The sequence below is a fragment of the Urocitellus parryii genome, chromosome 4 (assembly GCF_045843805.1).
Source record: "Urocitellus parryii isolate mUroPar1 chromosome 4, mUroPar1.hap1, whole genome shotgun sequence".
Classification (NCBI taxonomy): Eukaryota; Metazoa; Chordata; class Mammalia; order Rodentia; family Sciuridae; genus Urocitellus; species Urocitellus parryii.
In genome coordinates, this window is record NC_135534.1 from 588,166 (window position 1) to 611,760 (window position 23,595).

General features: G+C 60.4%; 3 protein-coding genes across 15 annotated transcripts; all 3 read right to left on the reverse strand.

Annotated features, from left to right (window-relative positions):
• Positions 1–1,074: 1,074 nt before the first annotated feature.
• On the reverse strand, positions 1,075–6,637 carry Gatd1 (glutamine amidotransferase class 1 domain containing 1). The gene is made up of 8 exons (XM_026379394.1): positions 6,524–6,637; positions 4,681–4,757; positions 3,888–3,993; positions 3,366–3,473; positions 2,630–2,724; positions 2,057–2,150; positions 1,700–1,811; positions 1,075–1,570 (listed from the first exon to the last, which is right to left on the reverse strand). The coding sequence occupies exons 1-8, from the start codon at positions 6,585–6,587 to the stop codon at positions 1,564–1,566; spliced, it is 663 nt and encodes a 220-aa protein (XP_026235179.1). The 5' UTR covers positions 6,588–6,637; the 3' UTR covers positions 1,075–1,563.
• Positions 6,638–12,578: 5,941 nt separating this feature from the next.
• Cend1 (cell cycle exit and neuronal differentiation 1) lies at positions 12,579–15,611 on the reverse strand. 3 transcript variants are annotated; one of them, XM_026379377.2, is made up of 2 exons: positions 15,524–15,611; positions 12,579–14,241 (listed from the first exon to the last, which is right to left on the reverse strand). In XM_026379377.2, exon 2 carries the CDS (start codon positions 14,143–14,145, stop codon positions 13,690–13,692), a length of 456 nt encoding a protein of 151 aa, XP_026235162.2. In that variant the 5' UTR covers positions 14,146–14,241; positions 15,524–15,611; the 3' UTR covers positions 12,579–13,689. The 3 variants fall into 3 exon arrangements, with proteins under 3 accessions (XP_026235162.2, XP_026235163.2, XP_026235164.2); XM_026379378.2 differs by having other exon boundaries at positions 15,516–15,602; XM_026379379.2 differs by having other exon boundaries at positions 12,579–14,163; positions 15,524–15,551.
• A 388-nt stretch (positions 15,612–15,999) lies between these two features.
• Positions 16,000–23,449, reverse strand: Slc25a22 (solute carrier family 25 member 22). 11 transcript variants are annotated; one of them, XM_026379382.2, is made up of 10 exons: positions 23,383–23,449; positions 20,277–20,451; positions 20,057–20,182; positions 19,741–19,796; positions 18,899–18,989; positions 18,263–18,381; positions 18,000–18,174; positions 17,644–17,798; positions 17,484–17,559; positions 16,000–17,412 (listed from the first exon to the last, which is right to left on the reverse strand). In XM_026379382.2, the coding sequence occupies exons 2-10, from the start codon at positions 20,294–20,296 to the stop codon at positions 17,259–17,261; spliced, it is 972 nt and encodes a 323-aa protein (XP_026235167.1). In that variant the 5' UTR covers positions 20,297–20,451; positions 23,383–23,449; the 3' UTR covers positions 16,000–17,258. The 11 variants fall into 11 exon arrangements, with proteins under 11 accessions (XP_026235167.1, XP_026235169.1, XP_026235176.1 ...); XM_026379384.2 differs by having other exon boundaries at positions 20,277–20,455; positions 23,383–23,448; XM_026379391.2 differs by lacking the exon at positions 23,383–23,449 and adding an exon at positions 22,324–22,464 and having other exon boundaries at positions 20,277–20,455.
• Between the last annotated feature and the right edge of the window lie 146 nt (positions 23,450–23,595).

Sequence of the window (23,595 nt, forward strand, 5' to 3'; positions counted from 1 at the left end):
TCATCCACTCAGTGGCCACTTTTTCTACCCCTTTGCGCTCCTCTTCCCCAGCCTGACACCCCACCCCCAGCCCCAGCCCCCAGAGGCTGGGCCCAGTCAGCACACCTTGCATCTTCAGTTCCACGTACACCTGGATCTGCAGGTGAGCTCAGGTGTCAGCAGTGCTGTCTCCCCAGAACTCACAGAAACTCGACCCCAAGGCAACAGGGTTTGGAGGTGGGACCTCTGGGAGGTAATGACGTTGAGGGTAGCGTGCCCATGAATGGGACCAGTGCCTTGCAGAGGGCCCAACAAGCTCCCAACTCTCCTGCCATGTGAGGGCAGCCAGAGGCCCCTCTGGAAGCCAGGAGGCCAGACACTGGATGGGCCACACTTGGACCCTGGACTTCCAGTCTCCAGAACCAGGAGATACATTTCTGTCCTCAAGAAGTCACTGGTTCTATTTACTGTTACAGCAGCCTGAACAGACCAGGATGTCATCACCAGAGCTCAGGGCAGATGGTGGCGGCCCAAGGCCTCAAGTGGGGGCCTGGAACAACTTCCCAGTGTGGGCTGGGGGGTCCTGGTGACCTGCTTCCTTCTGCACTTAGACAAGGGGCCTCCCACAGGTCCCTGGCACTGGGAGCCTCCCTGGTGCCTGCTGTGGCAGGTCAGGGATGGGGCAGAGATCCAGGTGTAGGGCAAGAGGAACTGAGCTCTTCGGGAGCACCCACTCCAGGGCTCATGGGCTGCTCGCCAGATTCCCCCAGAGGACAGACGGCAAACAAGCTCTATCCAGGAGGAAGTGGTGGTGTACTGACCTGGCGTTCCCAGCAGAGGCCTGTCCAGGGTTTGGGAGGAGGGACTCATGCCATTCCCCTACACAGAGCCCACCCATGGCCACTCCACCCAGGTGGAGCATGTGGAAGGGCTGGGGGTTCAGCTGCCAGAGGCCAGAGACCAGAGGGCAGGCTTAGGGAAACAGCACTTGTTTCCCCCTGCCCCCCAGTACTGGAGACTGAACCCAGTGGTACTCCACCACCAACCTACACCCCCAAATCACCAACATCACTAGAAAAAGAAACCCACAGCAGCAAGGGGTAAAAGAAGGCCAAGTTCTTCAGCATGACTCCTGGCAATTTCAACCAGTGTGGGAAACGTGGCTCCCAGAAAACTGTTCACGTTGGCCAGGGTCAGACACGGGAGGAAGCTCTGGCCTGCCAGCCCAGTTCTTAGCCTCTACCAACAGCTGAAGGGCAGGGCAGTGGCTGATCACAGGAGGCCCCTGTCCCTGGTCCCTTGCATCCAGCACCCTCCTGTGGGTGGTGAGCACTCTGAACTCTAACCAGTCCTCCCAGGGATGCAACCTGCAATTCTTGAGGACCACCCAGCAGCCAGCACAGTACCCATGGCACCCAAGGGCATCGTCCTCACAAGAGTTGACACCCTCAGGGCTGATTCCTGCAGGCATAACAGTCCCAGGAGCAGTGGGGTCCTCAGAGGACAGCAGAAGACACAAGAGCAAGTCCAGCTGCTTTGGGGGATGCCCAGATGAATGCAAAGAGGCAGTGTCCACCTGCAGGCTTATTTCCTAGGGGACAGATGTGGTTGAGTCTTAGGTAGCTGTAGTGTACACCACAATAGTGTACACCACAACATGGCCTGGGAGAGGGGCCAGTCAAGGCAGGAATCCAGCCAAAGCCCTTTCCCACCTACTCACCGGCCGCTGCAGAGGAAGAGCAGGTTCTGCACAGCAGGGACAGTGGAGTTGGCATTCTGTCCGGTGACCAGGTGGCGATCCAGCACAACATGCACAGCATCTGGCTCGCTGGCTAAGAGGACCCAGGGTACAGGCCTTAGGTGCTGCCTACCCCAGACTCACTCTTGCCACTGAGGGGTTGTGAGCACCAGACAGAGTCCAGTGGTCATCTGCACGTCAGCCTGCCTGGGGCTGAGCCACCAGCCACAGGGGTCTACAGGCACACAACCTGGGGGCTGGCCTGGCTGGCTGCTCCCCAGGATGCAGCAAGTTACCCCCACCCATTTCCTGTGGACGTGGGGTGCCCACCCAGCTCACCACTGAAGCCAGCACCCGAGTCCTTCACGAAGTCCTCTACCACCAGTGGCAAGCGGGCGAAGCCAGGAGCCCTCACGAGCTCATACACAGAGGGCTGCAGGGGCAGGGGGCTGAATTAGACCCACAGCCCCCAACCACTCTTTTCTTATCTGGTCACCACCCCTATTCAAAAGGTTGACCCTCAGGGTCAGGTAGGTCAAACCACAGTGCATCAGACGAGACCCTCACCCATCGCACAGTGGTGAGGAAGCAAGATGAGGTGGGGGCTGCTGCTGAGGCAGATGGCCAGAGACCAGGGCAAGGCCAGCCACCCTGCCCCAGGGGTGGCCCTGGGAGACAAACCCACTGCAGCTAGAAGGCCTGACTTTCCCGACAGAATGATGAGCTGGCAGCCTTGGGGTGAGCCCCTTATTGGGCTCCCATAAAGCCCACACATGAGGGTCTGACCCCAAAAGGCCCCAGTCCACCCCCACCCTTATTTCCATGTGCTCAGTTCAGAAAAGACAGAGGGACAGCCGTCATAGCGCCCACAGGAATCTGACTGAGGATACTGGCTGTCCCTGAGGCACTCACCCCTGTAAGGCTGTAGCCGTGGAATACCCAGGACCTGTCCTCACTGGTGGCACAGCACAGGGCAGCAACACCATGACCGATGGCACAGATGGGCTCTGTAAACAGGTAGGCCGCCCAAGGCCCTGGATGCTGGCCTGGGCTTCCCTCCCCTCCCAGGAGCTCCCCTAGGCACTGGCCACCTGGCCACCGCCCAGAGCGTACTTCAGGACTAGGTTTGGCCTCAGGCTCGGGGGCTGAGGTACATGCACAGGCAAGGTCCCCAGGGAGTCCCAGGTCCATTAACTGACTGCAGATGGCCCTGCCTGCAGAGGAAGCCCTATGAGGTGGGGAAGATACTCCCAGGTGGTGCCCCTGCCCTGTAATGGGATCACCCAGACCCTCCCCAAGGGCTCCTGGCACTGGTGTGGCACCAAGGTAGAAAAACCCATGGCCTGTTCAGGTCCAGGAACTGGGTGGAACCCTGAGCTGTCTGCCTGCTGGTCCCTCAGGGATGTCCTGCTCCAGCCACTGACGTGCCCTTCATAATGCCCCCATCCCCACTCACCCCCTTGGGAGCCCACAGAGAAGGGACCAAAGAGCACAGTGTTTGGGGGATCACTCCCTCAGGGTGAAGAGCAGAGCACACATCCACTGGCCTGTCACAACTGCCTGGCTTTCCAACCTGCCAACTGGCTGGAGAAATGACCACACCCCACCCAGCATCTGCCCACCCATCCTCCAGTTTCTTGTCACCTACTGCTCTCAGAGTGGAAGTGCTGCAGGATTCGGGCCAGAGACCCACTGCTAGCCAGGTCAGCCAGGGCCCCAGGACAGCTGGGGATCAGGAGGGCGTGGTACCGGGCACCTGTGGGGAGACACTGGCCAGGAGGCCCTGTATCAGTCACAAGGGTGTGGCCAGGGAAGACTCTCCACCAGGACCCACGGCTCCTCTCTGCCATGCAGGCCAGATGGCATCACTTGTAGCTCCCCTACACAGACTACAGGCTGGGGCCCCAGGCAGACTCCCAAGTGCCAAGCTTGACTTTTTCTTCTCCACATACCACCCCTTCCCAGAGGAGCTCGGGAATCCTGGAGCCCGGATGTGGACTGGAAACTCCCCTAGACAGTCACAGCACTTCAGGGTCAGCCACAGGGTGGACTCAGGGGCAAAGCAGGGAAAGGCACTGAGACCCCAAACCACCTGAACCCCCAACCCTTAAGCACACCACCCGGGGGCAGGGGGAACATGTCAGCCCAGCAGGGAGTGGTCTCGGCCCACCGTCAATGGACTCGAGCTTGGCAGGGCTGGCGTAGGCCTTGAGGCGGAAGTCCTGCACCCAGCGTGCATTGCTCTCAGTCACGTCCACGAAGTCTATAGCCTTCCCCTGTAGGAACAGAGCCCAAAGGCTGAAGGTTGGCATGGGGGCGGGGGATCATCCCACTGATGGCTCACAGGGAGTCTAGCACACCGACCCACTGTAGACCCTCACGGTACAGAGGCACCTGATCATGTAGTCAGCTTCACTGGCTGCCCTGGGCAGGGGTCGCCCATGGATGACCCTGTCCCACCAGCAGCCATACAGATGGGTCAGGCGCCAGAAAAACAACTGAGGAAAGACCACAGAGCCAGACTCAGTGTGGTAGCCAGGGCAGTCCCACACCTGAGCTGACGCACCTGGAGGTCTCTGCTGTAGCCCACCACATCCTACTCCCTCTTGGGCCCAACCACTAGCGGGTAGCGAATTCCTCCTAGAGGAGACATCTGTGCATGTCCCTCCTCTCTCAGAGTCCCCGCACCAGGACCAAACCTCTCTCACTTGAAGATGTGTAGAAACAGACCACAAGGAAAAATTCTCCCTCACCTCTGTGGCATCAGAGCCCAGGAAATGGGCACCAGGACTTGGAGGAAGCCACCAGATTTTGTTGCAGACCCCTCACCCCAAGCCAGCTCCCTCTGGGTCATACTAACTGCAGAGGGCTCACCACTCCTAAGAAGCAGTGGCACTTTGTGGCCTCACCCCAAGAGAGGCGGGGACCTCATGTATCCACTGGAGACGGATGGCTGAACTTACCCCAGGAGTGGCCACCTGCAGGTTGAAGGCAGCACTGGCCAGCGTGAAGCAGTGGAGGAAGGACTGAGCTGACACTCCTGCAGGAGAACAGTTCTGCTAGGTACCCCCACCCCCACCCCCACCCCAGGAGGCTGCCCAGGTATTCCTCTCCTGGTCCTGGAACCGCCCTGAGGAGTATCCCTTCTCTCCCACTCCAAGGCCCACCTCTTACAGCCCTTGGACAGGACAGCAGCCCTTCAAGTCCAGGAAGCTGAAGCTCAGACGATGCGATCAGAGGCGTACAGCCAGGTCTGTGCTCTGCCAGCCCTGACCAGAGACCTGCCAGCTGACCAGCAGCTCAGCATTGCCCTGGGGCCTGCTCTCCCTGAAGCTGGCCACCTCAACCTCGACCCTCAGGCCCCAACTAAATTGGGGGCAGGAAATAGCCCACCTCAACTGCCCACACCCTCCTCTTCTCTCACACAGCCACTACAGGCCTTTCCAAGGGAAAACCCAAGTATGGGTTCCCTTTTACTCAACTCTTTCCCTGCAGAACCACCAGGGTCCAAGGTACCCTGGCTAGGAAAGAGAGACAGTGAGCAAAGCTTGCTCCCATGGAGGTGTGGCTGCAGCAAGAGGCAAAGGGACAGCGTTGGGTATCCTGGCCTGAGGAAGGACACTCCAGGCCCAGGGTCTCTTCCTCCACTGAGCTCTGGGCTTCTGCCTGCCAAAGGACCTTTCCAAAAGGAACAAGGCTGGGCTGAAGAAGTAGCTCAGTGGTCAAGGCTTGCCTAGGATGCAGGAGGCCCTGGATTACATTGGGGGGGGGGGCAAGGCCTGCAAGGTAGAGAAGCCTCTAGGCCCACGGGGAAGAACAACATTCCACTACCAGGGAATGCAGACCCACATCACCTTCTAAGGTGCTAATGCCTTCTTCTCTTCCCTTTTCCTCCCTCCCTCTTTTCCTTTGGTGCTAGGGGTGTTTTTACCACCGACCTACACTCCCAGCCTTCTTTATTTTTTATATGAGACACGGCCTGCTGGCTAAGTTGCCCAGGCAGACAGCAAACTTGCAATCCTCCTGCCTCAGACTCCTGAGTCGCTGGGATTAAAGACCTGTCTCAGCCCAGCTACAGTGCTGTGACTTGTACATTCGTTCAATCCCGGGACCCAATCCCCGAACCTCATTTTCTTCCTTATGCACTCTTGTTAGTTAACACATTGACTGCAAAATGTCCACGTAGCAAAGACAGCCAACCTCCTCAAACCACTCCCAGCTTCTGCCCACGCAGTTCTTCCTACTCTCACTCCCTACCCGTCCCGTCCACGGCCCACCGAGCCCGCTGGACTTTTCAGAGCCGTCCAGGCCCACGTCCTCAACTCCCTTCCTGGACCACAGCAGGCCTGGCGCTCAGACCAGAGCCTCTGGAGATTCTCAACCCACACCTTCTGGGCTCCTCCAGCCTCCTTCGGGGGCGCCTCACTTGGGCTCCGGAGCTCAGCAGGCCCCGATCCCCCACCTCCGTGACGGTCCCCTAGCCCCCGTAACGTGACCTTGGGCTGGTCACTTCCTAGAGGACCCACGAAGGAATCGCGCGCTCGGCCCTCCCCCGCCGGGCACTTGGGTGCCTGCCGGGGACCCAGGGCGCGGGCAGCGGAACCCCTGTCTGGGCGAATCCCTGCGGTTCTGCCCAGCCGAGCAGCCTCGGCGCGGAGCACGTCCTGCGCGAGCGCGAGGCCGAGCCCGGACCCGGGGCCCGCGAGGGCCGGCGCCACCTTCCCCGCCGCAGCCCGCTGCAGACACCCCAGGCCCGCGTGAGGTCCGGAGGGTCCCGGTCCCGAGGGTCGCGCCCGTGCCACGCACCTTCCGCGGCGCCGCTGGCCACCAGGAGGCAGGCGGGCCGGCTGGGTAGCCGCTCGGACGCCATGGTCACCGGACGACGCCCGCCAGCGCGCGTGCTGGCGAGGGCGCGTGCGAGCGCGGGGCGGAGCGGAGCGGGGCGCGCCGCCGGAGCGCGCAGGCCACGCGCCGCACGGCGCATGCGCACCTGTCTCGGCGCGCGGGCTCGCGGCCGCCGGCGCAGGCCTCCCCAGCGGAACCCGCTCGAGGACCCCCGGACCCTGCGGCGTCCGAGTCCGCGGGCCCGGGTCGACGCAGCCGGCCCCGGTCCCTTCGCTCTGCCGCCAGCGCCGGCGGGGCCGAGCGGGCGGCAGCGTGGACCCGGGGCCCAGACCCTGCGGCAGACTGGCGGCCGCCGCGTCCGGAGGTGAGGGCCGTGGAGCCGGGTGTGGCGGCGGGGACCTCACCCCAGGGGCAGGCCTGTCACCTCAGAGCCGTTGTGACTTCGCGGTCCCTCGGATTTTGCGTGCGCGCGGGGAGACGGGGGTGGGTAGTGCCCTTTTCCGAGAAGGGAATGTCTCCAGGGTGCTGGAGGCGTGGGGAGGGTCGCCGGGGGTAGGGGCCAAGCTCAGGGCGGTTCCCCCTCCGCTGCACTTGCACGGGTGTCCAGCGGGTTGGCCAACCGGTAGGTGGTGTTCAAGTCCTGGGCTGAGAGGGAGGGAGGCTGGCCCCAGCTGGTTGGCTGGTAAGGGGTGGCTCCGCCAGTACCACTGCTTCTCCAAGCTCTGCTCCAACTAGGGAAACTTGTGATTGGAAACAGCCCGAGTGGCCGAGTCCCGGGCAGGGAGCCACCCCGGCACGCATCACCTCCCCAACCACTGGCCTCTACCTCCTGCCCAGCCCAGTCCAAAGGAGGAATTCCTGACCACCCACCAAAGGGCCAGGAGCCCCTGTTCTCATCCACTACGGGGCCTCCAGCTCTGCAGCCAAGAGGAAGCTGGGGCTTTTGGCATAGGAAGAGCTGAGGGTAGGGCTGGGAAGAGGAACAGACCTGAGCCTACCACCTAGTGTCCTGTGCTGGAGATTCACAGGTCTGAGGTCAGACCAGAGGCTGGACTTAGCCACTGGAAAGTTTCTGGGTCTGTGGAAGGGGCATGCCCTACAAGTGCTCATTGGTGGCACTTGGGAGCTGCAGGGTCTACCTGCTCACTCACCTGTCCTGTACTGCCCCTCAGGTGTTCCTAACACAACCAAGCTGGCTGAGCTTACCTCTGGTGCAGAACTGAGGACGTCATCCCGAGGAGCTGAGGCTCCAGGTGCTCTCCTGAGGTGGCTGCCATGCCACTGCCTCAAACTCTGGGCCTCCTTAGGCTCTAAAGAAGAGAATGAGGAGGAAGCCCAGGCCCATCCTGACCCTGCAGCAAGGCTGGCATGTGCACATACATGAAGCGCTGTGCCCACTGGTGATAGTATGCACTGAGTGTCTGCTTGGGGCAGGGTACCTGCCATATGATCCGCAGAGCTGAGCAGTCTCACCCTGGAGAGAGTGACACAAATCTGAGTCCATGATATCTGTCCACAGTGACCTGTCTCTGTAAGCATCCTGGGCTTCCAGTGCGGCTAGCCTGTACAGTGCTCAGAGTTGGTGCAATGCCCACTCTCTAGGCTGGCACAGGTGCAGGTGTGAGGGAGGGCGGTTCCAACCAGGCACTGAGAGGAGCAGCTAGCCACAGGCCACATCCAGCATTCTAAGACCAGCTCCTCCTCATCTGGGGTCAGTGGTAAGGAAATGCCAAAATGACCCCCTGGGGCCCTATCACATTCCCTAGGGTCAAGCCCTGGAGTGGGGGTGCCCATCAGGCAGTCTGTTGCTGATCAGTATCCCTGATGTGCCCACCCAGTTGTGCTAGCACATCTACCCCCAGGGACCTCCTGTTCCCATGGGTTGAGCCGGTACCCCCACAACTCCCTGAGTAGCAGCCCTGTAGGCTGGCCCCTAGGCATGATGAGGCTGTTTTGGGGGAGTAGAGGGCACATAGTTATTCTCAGGGCAGAACACAGGGGGCCTCTGAAAACCAGACAGGTCTGTGGCCAGCAGCCCAGGCCTGGGTGGTATCTCCTGGGAACTGTCCCAGACTGGGGCAAGGAGTCTCAGGGATTCTGGGTCCATGGCCCCATGATGAGGGGTGTCTGGGGCTGCATTTGGTAAGTGACCCCCTCCCCATCCTCCCTACTGAGCCTCCTCCAAAGGCATTTGCCCAGTGTCAAGTTGGAGGTTTTGATTGTGAGGCTCATGCACTTACACCCTGGATGTGGCTCTCTGGGGCATGGTGCTGCTGCTGTTCAAGGACCTGATCCACCTAGTGGTGAGTACCAGGGAGGGGAGGTGAAGGGGGAGTCTGGGGCTGGGGACCGGAGTTCTGTCTGCTGGAGGAAGTGGCAGTGCCCTCAAGGCTGGGGCTTTGCCTGTGTCTGAGACCCCAGGCCACAGGAACGCAGGGACTGTGGTACACCCTGCACCAAGGGAGAGGCGTGGAAGAGGATCATTGTTCCTTTGCTGTCTCTAGAACTGGTTCCTGCTGGGATGCAAGGATAGGGCCAGGGCCTTTCCAGGAATACTCTGCCTTGCAGGACTTTCCATGCTGCAGGATGTCCTGGGTGACTTCACTCTGGCACCCCTCCCTGTGCCTGCCGAGCAGGGACTCCTCGGTGCCAGACTCCTGACCATCCCGCAAGTCCCATGGCACTACCAGCTCTGTCTGCCCAGTGCTTTGTTTTGTTTTTTTTTTTTTTTGTCTGTCTGTCTGTTTTTCCTCCTTCGGTGCTGGGAGTAGAACTCAGGGCCTTGTGCATGCTATGCAAGTACATATTTTTATTTTTTTTTTAAGTTTATTTTTTTAGTTCCAGAGATTAAACCTAGTGAGACTTCATTTTGATACAGGGTCTCTGTGAGTTGCCCAAGTTTGCTTCAAACTTGTGATTCTCCTACCTCCGCCTTCTAAGTGGATGGGATTACAGGCCTGCGCTACAGTCCTGAGAACATCCCCACACACAGTGGTGCCCCCAATTCCTCTTTTTTTTTTTAAGATTTATTTTTTAATTGTAGTTGGACACGATACCTTTATTTTATTTATATTTATGTGGTGCTGAGGATTGAACCCAGGGCTTTGCACATGCTAGGCAAGTGCTCTACCGCCGAGTCACAACCCCAGCCCCCCAATTCCCCTCTTTAATGACCAGGTGACAACCAGGTAGATTGTCTGGGAGGGGGTCTGCCTCGAGGCCAGAGGAAGCCCTTGGGGTGGCCCAGTGCCCACACAGGTCTTTTCCCTTGAGGGATCAGGCTTAGGCTGTGGTCTGGCTGCGGCTGGGCTGGAGTGTGGAGATGTAAACACCAGCACCTGTGAGTGACAGACCCAGCACAGGTCACGGTACAGGCTGCCGGCACCTGCAGTGGTACCCACAGTACCACGCAGGATAGCTGAATGTACTGTTTGCCCTGCTGGCAGGCCTGGCCAGAAGATGACCAACCTGTGGGTGGTCGTGTTTGTGGCCCTTGATGGGGTGATAGACCAGGAGGCAGGACATCAGGACAGGGAACATGCCTCATGCCTCAGGGTGCCATGAGGCTGCAGGGTGGTGGAACTTACCTCCGACTCACCTCCTGCCCCTGACCCACGTACCTAGGATGGTGTCCAGGAAGATTGGGGAAGCCATGCCTGCATCGCTGCGAGGTGTGTTCCCATCAAGGAGCCTCAGATAGATCCTTGATCCGGAAGGCACGGCCCTGCTCAGCTCAGCAGCCCTCCCTGCGGGGGCCAAGACACCAGGCAGGACATGTCCAGGCATTCAGAGACAGGTCACTGAGATGCTAGAGAGGAAAATAGTGGGCCCACATGCCTGTTATGGACTCATCCCACAAGGTGGTGGGGCTCAGATCCCACAGAACCTGGTAGGGTGTAGCTTGGGGCCTCTCTGACTGCGCCCCACCAATGGACACCTCTGTCCCTGAAGTTAATGCGCCCCACCTTGGTTTTCTTATTTCCTGGGCTTCTCTCTGTGATTGACCATACGTGTGTAGGCTTATACATTCAGTGTTTTTCCACATCTGGGATCTGTTTAGACCTTAAGTCATTCTGTAATAAAACTAATTTAGAACCAGCCCTGGGTGTCCCTGAGAATCCTTTTCCTTTGAGGAAGGCCCCCTGTGTCACTCAGGTGTAGGGCCCACGAAGCGAAGCTGGGCACTGGAACGTCTCCAGGCCCCAGGGACCTCACTGCCCAGCTCTAACGTCCCCTGGAGGGGATGCCAGGAACTAGCACAAGTGGGGAGTCAGAAAGAAGGGAGGAAACGAGATGTGGACCAAGCTGCTGGGAAGCATGAGGCCTAATGGCATCACCATGGGAGGAGGTTGGCCTTGTCACCTCCTGGGGCAGGGCCATCGTCTCCTGAGGGGAGAGAGACAAGCCCTGGCCTGCTGCACACAGAGCCCATGTGTCCAGTGGTTTGGAGCTGGGCTGCGTGTCCTCCACAAGGGTTCCAGGAGAAGGGGCAGTGTTAGGCTTGTGGAACTTGGGTCTCCCAGCTTCTGCTCCAGGAGCATGGAGACGGAGCATCAGCACCAGCTGGGAAAGCATCTACCAGCAAGTGCTTCACAGGCTCCCACTTGAAGGAGAAGGTGTTCCAGCCAGCAGAGAAACAGTGGAGCATGGAAAGGAAAACTCTCACTGTGAGAGCCAGGTAAGGCAGGACCTGAGGAAGGCTCCTTGGTCAGCTTTCCATCACTCATAGACTTGAAGTCACCATCTTATAAAGAGAAAAGGTTTATTTGCCCAGGCACCGTGGTGTACACCCTTAATCCTAGCAGCTCAGGAGGCTGACACAGGAGGATTGCAAGTTCTGGGCCAGCCTGGGCAATTTAATGAGGCCCCACGCAACTTAGCAAGGTGCTATCTCAGAAAATGAAAAAAGGAATAGGGTGTGGCTCAGTGCTTGTAAAGGGCCCCTGTGATCAATCTTTGGTACCCTCCACCCCCGAAAAAAGAAAGAAATGTGTATTTGGCTTGCAGTTTCGGAGGTTTCAGTTCACGGTCAGCTGCTCTGTTGCTTGTGGGCCTGAGTCAGGACAGCACATGGCTGTGGGCACACAGGGCAGAGCAAAACTGCTGGCCTCAACAAGAGTAGAGAGCTACTGATCCCACTGCCCCCTCCCCTGACCTGCAGGCCTCGCATGAAACCTGCCTCTGATAGTGCCATAGCGGGCATCAGTCCTTTAATACAGGGATCTTGGGGGGAGATTCCAGACCCAGGCCCTTCCAGGCTTTATGACCTAAATGCTCTTTGACAGAGAACAATGAGAAAAAGGAGTGGCAGCCTTCAAGGACTACCCCGTGGCCAGCCAAGGGCAGGGCCTATCTGCAGTCACCTCTGCTACCTCCTGAAGGGTCAGAAAAAGTACTTGCCTGTCTGAAGGTGCAAGTGCAGGGACAGGGCTGGGGGGTGGTTCCTGGGCATAGTGCAGCCTGGGACTTGTGGGGCAGGTAAGCTGAAAGCTACCGCGTGAGCATGGGGGCTCCTGGGTTGGAGGAAGAGCCGTAGTGCAGGTGGTGGTAGGAGGAGACTGCAGGGATGGCTCTGGGCCAGGGTGGCAGGTCCCCGGGGTGTTTCTACCCTATGGTACAGAGTTGCCTGGGATGTGACTGCGTGAATGGGTCTGCTGCCCTGGAGAGGGTGGGTACCTGCAGGGCCAGGAGGAAGAGACAGCTGTGTTTCCCCCAAACCAGACTTGTGGAGCTGCCTCTGTGGTGGGGCCAAGGGGCCCAGGCTGATGGAGCCCAAAGAGCACTTGGGCCCAGCATCACCTGCAGCCGGGACACGGGCAGCTCCCACCAGTATACACCAGGTCAGAGTGGGCTCGGGGCTGTGGACAAGAGGTGGCCAGAAGATGGAGAGTAAGCCTCCCGAGGCCTCTTCTGCACTCCTCCAGGGATATGGGGCTCACGGCAGAAAGGACTGTGGCCAGCAGTCCAAACACTTAGCTGTCCATCTGGAGTCAGGGTATCCGGGATGGGGCAGGGTCTGGGTGGGGCTGTGGGTAGAGCCCACTAGGACCAAGGGTATGAAGGTAGCAGGCAGGGCCTAGCAGGGGGCCGGGGACTTCCTACCTGATCTGGAAAGCCCAGGGCGCCGGTCTACCTCTGCCCCTCCCAGGCGCACACAGGTGAGGATGCCAACCCAGCCCTCAGACAACAGAGTTTATTCCAGACTCAGCCTCCACTCAGGCCCAGCGTTCCTGCAGCTGCTGGCCAGGTGAGGGCAGTGTACCCACAGTGCCCACTGCTACCTTCTGGAAGCCTGCCAACTGTCACTGGAACCAGAAGTGGTGAAGAGGGGCAGTGAGGTGGGTGACGTCACCCCAAGTGGCTCTACTCTGTTATTGCATGTATACGCTTCAGACTCGGGACACTGGGTGCGGGTGGGACGGGCAGTCTGCTGGGGGTATTGGGCAGACACAGATGTGGACTGGGGTTCTCAATGTCCCCCCAGCTCTCTGCCAGGCTGTCAGCCACTCCCCAGGATAACTGTCCTACTGAGCAGGAAGTGGACGGAAAGTATGGTGGTCCCAGCCTTGGGCTTCCCTGGGGCACAAGCTGGAGAAAACAAACTTTGGGGACCACTTCCCAAGACCAACCCTATCTTCTCCCAGCCAGGGCATGCGGCAGGCAGTGGGCAGAGGTGGCTCTGCAGCTGTGACCACCCATGTCACGTCAGTACCTACATCAGGCTCAAACAGACCCCTCAGCAGTACTTGGAGCAGAAGTGGGGAGAGTGAAATAGCCATGTCCTTTGATGTCCCCACAAAGTGCAGCCCACTCCACCAACTGGACTTCCTCACTGCTCCCAGCTGCCTGTCCCAGGCCAAGTCCTCTACCCAGTGTTGGAGTTCCACCTTCCCTGCCCTATAAGCCCAGAGCCCAGGCTGCTTCTGCCCTGGAGCCTGAAAGGAGTGTGCTGGCCTCAGAGGTAGGCCCTGTTCTCTGATGGTGGGCTGTCCATCTCTCCTGCTGTGATGATGTGTATATCGATACATATATGTGATGTGTGTAGATAGGTCTGTGAGGGTTCGCATGCAGTGGACTCCCAGGGCTGCACAGAAAGTGGCTCTGTGCCCCCACCTGGACATCAGGCATCATTTTTTCCGGGCCAGGAAGGCCACACCAAGAATCAGGGCCACAGCTGCCACAGCCACACCCCCAGCTACCAGCAAGGGGGTCAAGTTCTCACAGGGCCATGGACCTCGGCCCTCTGGCCCTCCAGCAGCAGACTCCTCCTCTGCTCCATCCCCAGGACCCTTGAGCTCTGGGGCTGCGTCAGGACTGCTGGGGGCCGGGGTTGCTGTGGGGGCCGGCTTCAGGTTGCTGTGGTTGTTGAGAAGGGCAGGGTCTGCCTTGGCTGAGGTCTTCTTGGCAGGAGCCGGAACGGGGGCTGCCGGCTGCTCCTGCTTCTCTGCTTGGGCCTCCTTCTTCATGGGCTTGGTCAAAGGGGCTTTCCCATCCGCAGCCGGGGTGGCCTTGGCCTCAGCCGTGGCCTGAGGCACCTTGGTGTCTGGCTTGGGGCTGCTGGCCGATTTTCCCCTGGACTCCATGGCAGGTGGTGCTGGCAGCTGGGTGGGGGCGAGTGGGACAGGCAGGGTCCAGACCACAGTGTCTCAGGACAGCCTGCCCCTGGGCATTATATGGGCCTGGAGGGAGACACAAGCCAGGCTGTGGCAAGGAACAGATGAGGTCCCCTCCTGTGTAGCCCTCACTACCTTGACCCCTGGGGACTTCTCAGGACCTTGGACTCCCCAGAAGCCTTAACCTTAGGAGCCTCCTGTGGGCTTCAGACCCTCCTGCCAAGGCCTGGTCTCTATCTACTCCCAGTCACTCCCAGGTAAGCCCCTCCAGCCACTGGGGCAGGGATGTGGACTTAGTCCAGATGGGGCAAGGAGGGGCCAGATGAGATCCTCGTTAGTAAACATGTCTTGCCAGGGACATGTTGTATCCATCCCATTGGTCACAGGTAGAAAAGCCCTGAGGGGAAGGGAGAATCCAGGAAGGGGAGCATTTGGTCAAGGAGGGAGATGGAGTCCTGGTGGCAGGGACAGCTCTGAGTCCTAACACATCACCTCTCAGCAGGCACTGCTGTTTCACAAAGGGGATGCCGGGGCGCCTGGCCAGGGTCCACATGAAGGAAGTCTGGGCTCCCAGGCAGCTGTCAGGTGGGAGTTGGCCCCAGGCCTTTAGACTACAAGGACCTGATGTGATAAAGCCAAGGTCTCTCCCAGAGGCAACCGCAGGCTGTGCCTCCTGGTGGCCATCTGCCCCTGCCAGCTTCTGGTGCCTTCTCTTTATACTGGGCTTAGCTCAAGGGTAAGAAGTCCCTGTTGAGCCTAAAGCGGTGCTTGCCTCTGGGGGCAGAGAGTCCTCTGGCATGAGCCCTGGGGGCCTGTGCTGTAGGAAAGGACTTGCCCATTTGTCAATGTCTGGCTGGGGAGAGAGCTCCCGGCCCCAAGACCCAGAGCCACCTGCCTGCCTCACCCTGAAAGGATGAGAAGTGCCCCGCCGAAAAGGAGAGCCAGTTTGGGAGGCTCAGCGCAGGTTCCCCATCCCCGCCAGGCCCAGTGACCACACTGAAGGTCACCTGAATGTCAAGCGCGGGATGGCATGTCCCGGTGAGAGGCCTGGCAGCTGCTCCACTTTTAAGAAACCCTTGCTCCTCCCACATCTGGAGTTCTGGAGGGGGCCCAGCTGCTGGAGGAGGCCGAGCTGCTGAGCATCCTTTGTAAAGGGCAGAAAATTGACTTCCCCTCATTATTTTCGGCTCGCACTTATGTCCCCTTGACTGCCTCCCGGAGCTGCTGACCCCGGGAGAGCAAGGGGTTTGCGCGCAATCCCAGTGACCTTCAAGGCCAGGGCACCGTTGCTTGCCCACCAGACCCAGCGCCCCATTCCACCCACCCGAGGCAGAGCCTACCGCCTTACGCAGTTGGTCGGGTTCCTGGCTCGGCCCTGAGCGCTCCCTCCGCCGGACGACAGCGGGTGGCGGCTGCGGACGCGTCGGAGAGCCCAGGAGTTTCCCACAATGCACTGCTCTGGGCTCCGGGACGCAAGGACCAGCGCAGGGCGGGGCGGGGCGGGCAGCAGCGACTGCAGCCACGTCATCGGAGCTCCGCCCCGTGCTCGGCACGCCGCTAGGAACTCTGGGGTCCCTAACCCAGCTCTGCTCTCGACCCGGAGCCCAGGGTCAGCGAGGAGAGGTGCCCAGGCTAATTTCCTGTACCCCATCCACATCTCGGGGCAGTGGGGAGGCCCCGCCGGCCCCTCTTCCTGGGTTCCCCTAGGCTGGTGGGATGGGCAGACCTAGGTCTGCCTGGGGAGGCGAGGACTGCCCTTCCCGCCCCATCACCAAAAAGACTTCCAGAAAGGAGAGTTCTATTTAGAATATTTATTTACCCTTTTACGTGACAAGACACAAAAAGTTACAACTCCTTAAAACTCTTCAAAAGAAAAAAAATACATAATTCTGTAAGCAGCAGCAGCAGCTTTCAAGGTACAGACATGATGGGAGGGAGCTCCCAGGAGCAACCGTGAACTGGGGGCCCAGACCTGAGCCCAGGTAGTGTCACTGGGAAGGGGCCTCCACAGAGGGAGCTAGGTTTTGGGGACACAGCACCAGCACATCAGGATCAGTCACCAACACAATCACATGGCTGGGGCAGGATAGGGAGCCTGCCTCAGTTCACAACACAGGGGGTTCCAGGGCTGGGAGGGGGGACTTTCTCAGTGTGGTCAGGGGCCTTAACTAGAGGCCCAAAGAGTAGGGTAAACCCTGGGAGGACTGGGGCAGCAGCTTCCACCCCTTTCCCATGAGCAGAGCAGGTGCCCCAGGCTTTATACTGGCCCTGTTGTCCACCCTCTCCCCTGACAAATCTCAGTCCAGGGATGGGATCTCAGAAGAGAGGATGGAGAAATTTTGTATGGGGTCAGCAGAGGGTCTGGGGTGCACACGGTGCCTCCCCAGAGGCCATGAGAAGGCTGGCAGGCAAACCTGCTCCCCACCCCCCAAGCAGAGACCCTGAGCCTGGCCTGGCCTGGCCTGGGGTGGGACTGAGTGGCTCACCAGAAGATCCCACAGTGGGAGGGGGAGGGGGGCTTGTCCTGGAATCAGAACTCACGGTGGCTCCCCACCTGGGACTCCCAGAGCTATGTGGGGAAGAGGCAGAGTGGAATCCTGGCCAAGAGGAGAGCAGCAAGAGGGTATGGACCATGGACGGAAGGACAGGCAGGGCCACGAGGGCGCAGCAGTTTCAATAAATAGGTTTGTGCAGGTCCCCTTTGTAGACCAGGAGAACCTCAGAAAGGAGCCAGGGGCCTGGGGGGTAGGGTCCAGCCTGCCCAGCCCAGGCCTGAGGGCCCCCAGCCCAGAGACCAGCTCTGCCCCTGGGGGTGCTCAGGCCAGGGCAAGGCTGGGTCAGGGATTGGCTCCAGGAATGTGCAGATTTCTGCGTTTTCTACATAAATAAGACGTTGATCCCAATAGTTGTGCCTGCAGAACCCCATGGGGATCTCTGTGTGCACCACCCATGTGGACCCTGCTCCCCTACCCCAGCCTCCCCTGTTGGCCATGCAGGATGGGGGAGACCTTCTCTCACTCAGTCCTGGGTTGGCACCCAACCCAGGCCACAGCCAACAGACTGGGGAGGGGCAGCTGCTGGGTTCAGGCCTGGGGGCCCTGCAGCAGCCCCAACAGGGACTCGGCGATTCCCAGGAAGTAGACCACCTGAGCAATGCCAAACAGTGGGGCGATGACCAGGGCACGACAGTAGGCACCCTTCAGGAAAGCAGAAGGACCCTCGTGTTGCCAGATCTTCCTGTGGGGGAGGGGGGGTCAGAACTGGTGCCCAGCCCCCACCCCAGCCCCCACCCCTTGGGCCTGGCCCACCTGGCGCAGTCCAGAAACCCAGAGTAGGTGTCCTCATTAACGCCTCGCTGGAGAGACTGTAGACGAGTCTTCACCACTGCAAGAGGACAGGTGGGTCAGCCTGAAGCCTGCTCCCTGCCCCTCGGCCCCACTCCCCGCCTGGGCCCAGGGGAGCTCTGACCATCGCATGGGTTAACTGCCACAGCTGCGGCACTGCCAGCCACACAGCCGGCCAGGAACGACACGTAGAAGGGCGCCTTCTCCTCCGAGGCAGGGCGGCCCAGCTGGTTCAGGTTGGCAAAGAGAGGGAAGTACACAATGGAGAAGGGTACGTCCCTGCAGAGAGGAGGGGTGGAGCCAACCTTGGGCTGGGGAAGAGGGGAAGGAGAGGGGTAGCCACCCCCCACCCTCCCCAGAGAAGGGGCGGAGCCGACCTTGGGGCTGAGGAAGCAGGGATGGAAGGGGTAGTCCTTATGGAGAGGGGGGACTGGGCAGGTAGGCCTCTACCTCCCCCAGCCTGCCCGCCAGCCCTCCCACCTGAGCAGGGTGGCCCCCAGTCCCTTGTAGAGGCCAGCAATGCCATGGTTGCGCAGCAGGTCACGGGTTAACTGGGTGGCTGTGGGCCGGGGAGCAGCAGGAGCCTCCACTGAGGGCTGGGTGGCCCCATGGGCCGAGAGCTGGGCCTGAGCAGCCAGCATCTTCTTCTGGGCAGCTGGTGAAAAAGGGGCTTTGGTCTCTTCCTCCTGGCATGGTGAGGCAGGGGACAGGCCTGGCTGCTGACCCTATCCCTTGCTCCTCACCGATGCGGCCTGCATCCTGCAGCTGGATCTTCAGCATCTCCATGGGGGTGGTCACGATCACCTGGCAGGTGCCTGCCCCACAGCCAGCCAGCATCTCCTTAGGCAGGGTCAGCTTCTGCCTATAGTGGAGAGGCCACCTGCCATGAGGAGATGTGCAGGAACTGCCTGCCCCATAGGCTGCCTGTGGAGGCTGGTGTGAAAGGGGTGTGGGTGGTGGAAGCAGATGTGGCTCCCTGAGGATACGGTCCCCAGCCTCAGGCCTCCAACAACAGACACCATCCAAAAAGACAGATGGCTCCTAGGGCAGGGGCTGGGGAAGGTAGTGGGGTCATCTTCTCACAGAGAGAAATGAGAATTACGGTTCTGAGTACTCTGAAAGGGGGTCCCCCTTGCATCCCTACTCTTCAGTGATGGGGGAGCTGGTTGACGCCCCCGAGTCCTGGCAGCCGTCAGTGGCTGGTGGCCAACAGCCACTGACTCAGCGTCCACTTTGAGTCTCCCCATACAGGCTAGTCAGTCTACCCTGCAAGGTCACAGAAGTCAGAAAGGGGCCGGCTGGCGGGCTGACTTTCTTCACAGCCCCCAAGCCCCAGATCTTGGCCACCCAAGAGCCAGCAGGAAGGCCGAGCCTCTCACCCATCCTTGGAGAGCTGGTGTCGAAAGAAGTCATTGGCAGCCAGCTTGATGGCCTTCTCAGGGGTGACCAGTGTCAGGTTCACGGCGGCTCCTGGGGGACATTTGGGGGTCAGATGGGGCTGGCGGGGAGACATAGGAAGCCCTGGTGGGGGTGGACAGGCTCAGCAGCCTGGGCTGGGGAGGCCCTGGGCCAGCACTTGCCTCCTGGTCAGCCAAGCCCCACCCCAGGCACTACTGGCACCGCCTTCTGCCCTCTCACCCACATTAAGGCTGGTGTGTGCCAGGCAGGCAGGAACCAAGCAGGTTGGGCTGTGCTGCAGCCTCCTCCTAGCCCCCTTCCCTCCCCTTCCAACTCCATGTGTCTGACTCCGGCAAGAACTGGCCTTACTCGGCTGCAGGTGCAGGGGATCAGACCGGAGAATCCAGGCCCCCTGGCAGTCCACAGGTGTGTGTGGCCTGGATTGGTCAAAGCTAGGGGATGGGCAGCCCATCTCAGTGCAGGGCTCAGGGCTGCACAGCATCTGGGCAAATCCAGCTCTGCTGGGATTGCTTCCTGAGCGGCTTTGCATAATGCCCCCAGTCTCCAGGTGCAGCTGCCATGAGAGGCAGATCATCTGCAGTGTGCTAGTAGAGGGGCTGAGAACTGCTATTTACCAGAGATCCAGCTCTTGGTCATCCAACCCCCGCTCACCCAGGGCTTGGCTAATGACCTCCACACAGGAGCAGCAGCACCCCAGACAACCCCCACCACACACACCCAGGTTCAGCCACACTGCTCAGCCCATGCTCTCTGCCCAGATCATGGGAGGTGCCACCCAGGCCCAGCCCAGCCCAAGCCTCACCCCGGTACATGCCGAAGTAGCCCTCAGAGCGGATGGTCTTGATAAGGCAGTCAGACCTGCAGCCAAAGGGGTTAGGGGTGAGCTGGGGGCCAGCTGGCGACCCCTGTTCTCCAGTGCAGATGCTGGCCAGCTCCTTGCCTGCCCAGCCTGGAGTGTCCAGGGCTGACAGAGAGGCCAGTCAAAAGCCTCCACACTGACTCCTGGCCTGGAAGGGGTCTCTCCAGGCTGTCCTGCCCTGTTTCCCCATCAAATGGCAAAGGGCTCAAGGCACAGCTTCCCTGCGTGCCTCCACACACTGCCGGTGGGGCATACTCACATGCTCGTGTACATGCGCTGGCCATTCTGCTGGTTCTGCAGCCTGGTCTTGGCCAGGTCGATGGGAAACACACAGGTGACCCCAATCAGCCCAGCGATGCCGCCATTGATGAGCTTTGCTGGCAGGCTGTGTAGGCAGGGCCAGGGTCAGCACACACTCCCTCCACCTGTGGTGGGGGTGTGTGGCTAGGGCTGAAGCCCAGGGTGGGGTCAAGTCTGACCTGATCTGTTTATCAGCCATTTAACTCAAGCACACCCGGGCAGGAGCAGGAGAGGTGGACACCAGGAGATGGAGGTGGTGACAGGAGAAGGGGGGCGGCAGCTGCGATGGAGGGTAGGACCAAGTGCAGGGGTGATCCTCCAGTTCAGGGGGCTTCAAGGCAATGGTCACCACTTCTGCCTTGGAAAAAAGAGGGGACAGGAATCAGGAGGGGGGGCCATCGTGGAAAACAGCTTCCCCCACCCTCCATCTCAGGCTCTGCGTCAAGCTCCCCACTCCCCCACCCCAGAATGGAGTCCTAACATGTCCTGAGGATGCACAACAGAAGGAGGGGAAGTGGCTGCCACCTGGCCCATCCCCGGGGCCACCTGGTTCCCCCTCAGTGCCCTCCTCACAGCGTCTCCGGCTGGCACAAGCTCACAAATGCACACACTCATGCTCACGTGCACAAGGGGCAAGCTCCAGCTTTTAAAGGGCCAGGCACCTCTGAGAAGCAGTGGCACCTTGAGCCTGGACTGGACTGTGGTGACCATTTCCCCAGCTTTGAACAGAGGCAGCTGTCCCCTACCCTCTTCAGGATGGGGCTGGGGTCTTCACCCCAGGACCCCCCACCTAGGTGAAGTTCATGGCTGCCCAGATGGACTTGGCCATCCCAGGGACAGCCCCCAAACCCCATGACAGTCCCACTCAGGACTGCAGTCTCCTCCCCAGGGAAGCACAGTGCCCACCCACACCCAGCCCATTCCCCACCCTCCTCTCCAACCTCTGAGTTTCACTCCCAGACACAGGAACTCGCTGACCAGCACCTCAGAGAGCCTCGGGAACAAAAGGCACGAGGGAGCTGCCTGGGAAATGGCTAGCCCCCAGGGGACTTTAGGACCCCATCTCCTCTAGGGCTGTGGAGAAAAGGGCCTCTCCCACTAGCAGCAGGACTCGGGAGACAAGCGTCAGCTTCAGGGGCACCATGGGGGACATGGCCATAAAGTCTGAACTGTGGAGGGAATCCTGGAGTCTGTCCGCTCCAACTTTCTGTGTTTCCCCCAGTTCTCCTCAGAGGTCAGCTGGCTTATACCCCAGCACAGCTGCCCAGGGTCATACTGCTGGCTCATATCCTCGGGCCCTGCAAGGACTCATGACCTTCACCTTGCTGGGCTGTCCACAGCCTCCTTGGCTCCCTCCACCACTCCCACCACCTGCTGGGTCCTGCTTACCCCTGAGGTGCACAGAGAGCTCCTCCACGGCTCCAGCCAGCTGCCTCTGGGAGGAGATAAGGAGCTGCCAGCCAAGGGAGGAGGGAAGGGCCCTAGGGATTGGCCACAGGCTGGGGCGGGGCCTGGCTGGGGGGGACTTTCTCTTTCACTTTGGGCAAGCTGGGGATCCCTGCAGCTTCAGGAGAAGGGAAGAGAAGGGGTGAGACTGCTTCAGGAGCAGGGCTGGCCTTGGACTGGGTGACAAGGGGGTCTGACACAGGCTGGCTGGGCGGGTTCCTGACTGTAGCCTGTGAGATGAACCAGGATCTGTCTAGGGTTCTGGAACCCCAGGGGCTGGGGTGCTCTGTGCCCCGGCACCCTTCATGCACCTGCAGGTGTACCCTGTGGAGAGGTGTCAGCACACGCTCAGCTGTGGTGTGTCTGTTGAGGCAGGTGAATGTCAGTGGACCTGACAGTGGGATTCAGGAAGGCATGCCCGTCCACTGGCAAGGGCAGGGAAGGGTGCCTGGGTCTCAGAGGTCACTGGATGCCCTCCACAGGCCCTGCTTACCTGGCAGGTCCAGAGGGCATGGAAGCTGACACTCCCAGCACTGCTCTGGTCACCACGGGCACACCCAGAGCCTCCGTGGAGAACTACCTCTCTCAGCCCAGTTCTTGACCTCTGAACTTCAGCCTGACTCCTCTGTACCCCTCCCCACCCCCTCCAGGTATAGTCTGGCCACAGCCAGCTCACCCCGTTGCTAGCCTCAGCTCTCCCTAGGAGCCCCTGCCCTTCCTCCAGGATGGAGTGAGCCCACCCAGCCTCCCTGAGCAACCCCTTTCCTCCCCAGATCCTACCTCAGGAGGCACACCACAGCCCAACTGGAGTGGGGAGGGGAAGAGTGACACAGGCCCCCACATCCCAAGGGCTGAGTCAGCCCTGTGCCCCACACCATGCAGTGCAGGCCAGATCATCAGGGAGGAGCCACTGAGCTGACAGTGAGGGGCTCTGCCTGGGAAAAACTGGCACTGGGAGGGGGCTCTGGACTGAACCCCCCCCCCTTTCTGTCTTCACTCCTTGGTTCCACCCTGCCTGAGACAGCTGTCAGTCAAGGTCCCACCCCCAGCACCTTCCCGGTTGCCACAGAAACCTGGCAGCCCAGCCAGGCCGCAGGCACCAGAGCCAATTCTGGCCACCCCAACTTTCCAGTCAGGTACCCGGGGCTGCAGGCAGCCTGATAGCAAGGGGGCATACAAAAGCCACCCCCAGGCCCTGCAGGGCCATACTGCTTTTTCCCTGACCCACAGGGGTGAAATCTCCCTAATGAAGCTGCCCAGCTTCCCCTACCCCTGAGAAAGGCTATGGGGCCAAGGTTCAAGAGTGGGAACCGGTTCAACCTCCTCCAGCCTTCCTCTTGGGAGGGTCTTTCTGTTCTGCTGGCTGGAAGGGCCCTGAAAGGGTCTCCAATTGTGAAGAACACCAACCCGGGACAAAGGAGGACCGGGTGGAAGGCTGCATGCTGTGATCCAGGCAAGCTCAGACCCTACTCCGTAGCTGGGGTTCAGCTGGCCTTGATGACCCGGATTCTGGCCATTTACATGTGCACGCAAGATCCGTGAGGTCCCATGTGTGCGCCCCCCACAGCCTGGCTCCTCCTTCCCGAGCTCCAGCTTAGGCTTTCACCCCGCGGGGACACGTGGACACGTGTGCACAGGGAGCGCGCCCGGAACCGCGGGGCCGAGCACGGCCTCCCACACCCTGGCGATGGTGGATCCGAGCATCCGCCGGGCTGGGCCCTACCGGGGCCGCCTTGTCCGGGCAGCTGTCACCTCACCCAGCCACTCTGACACCCTCTGTCCTCGCAGCCCAGTTGCGCTCAGGTGGGCGACCACGAGACCCACCCTCCGGGCACTCACCCGCACTCCGCCGCGCTCGCCTCCCCGCTGTGCCGCGCACCCGGCCTGCACCTAGGCAGGGAGGCGCGTCCGCTCTGCGCCGCGCGTGCTCCGCCCCCAGGCCTGGGCTGGCTCTCGGGCTTCGGCTCCCCCTCCCGGCCGCCATGGCCACTGCGCCCAGCCAGGCCACAGTCCTAGCCCAAGACCACCCCTCCCTGCAAGTAGGGCGGCAAA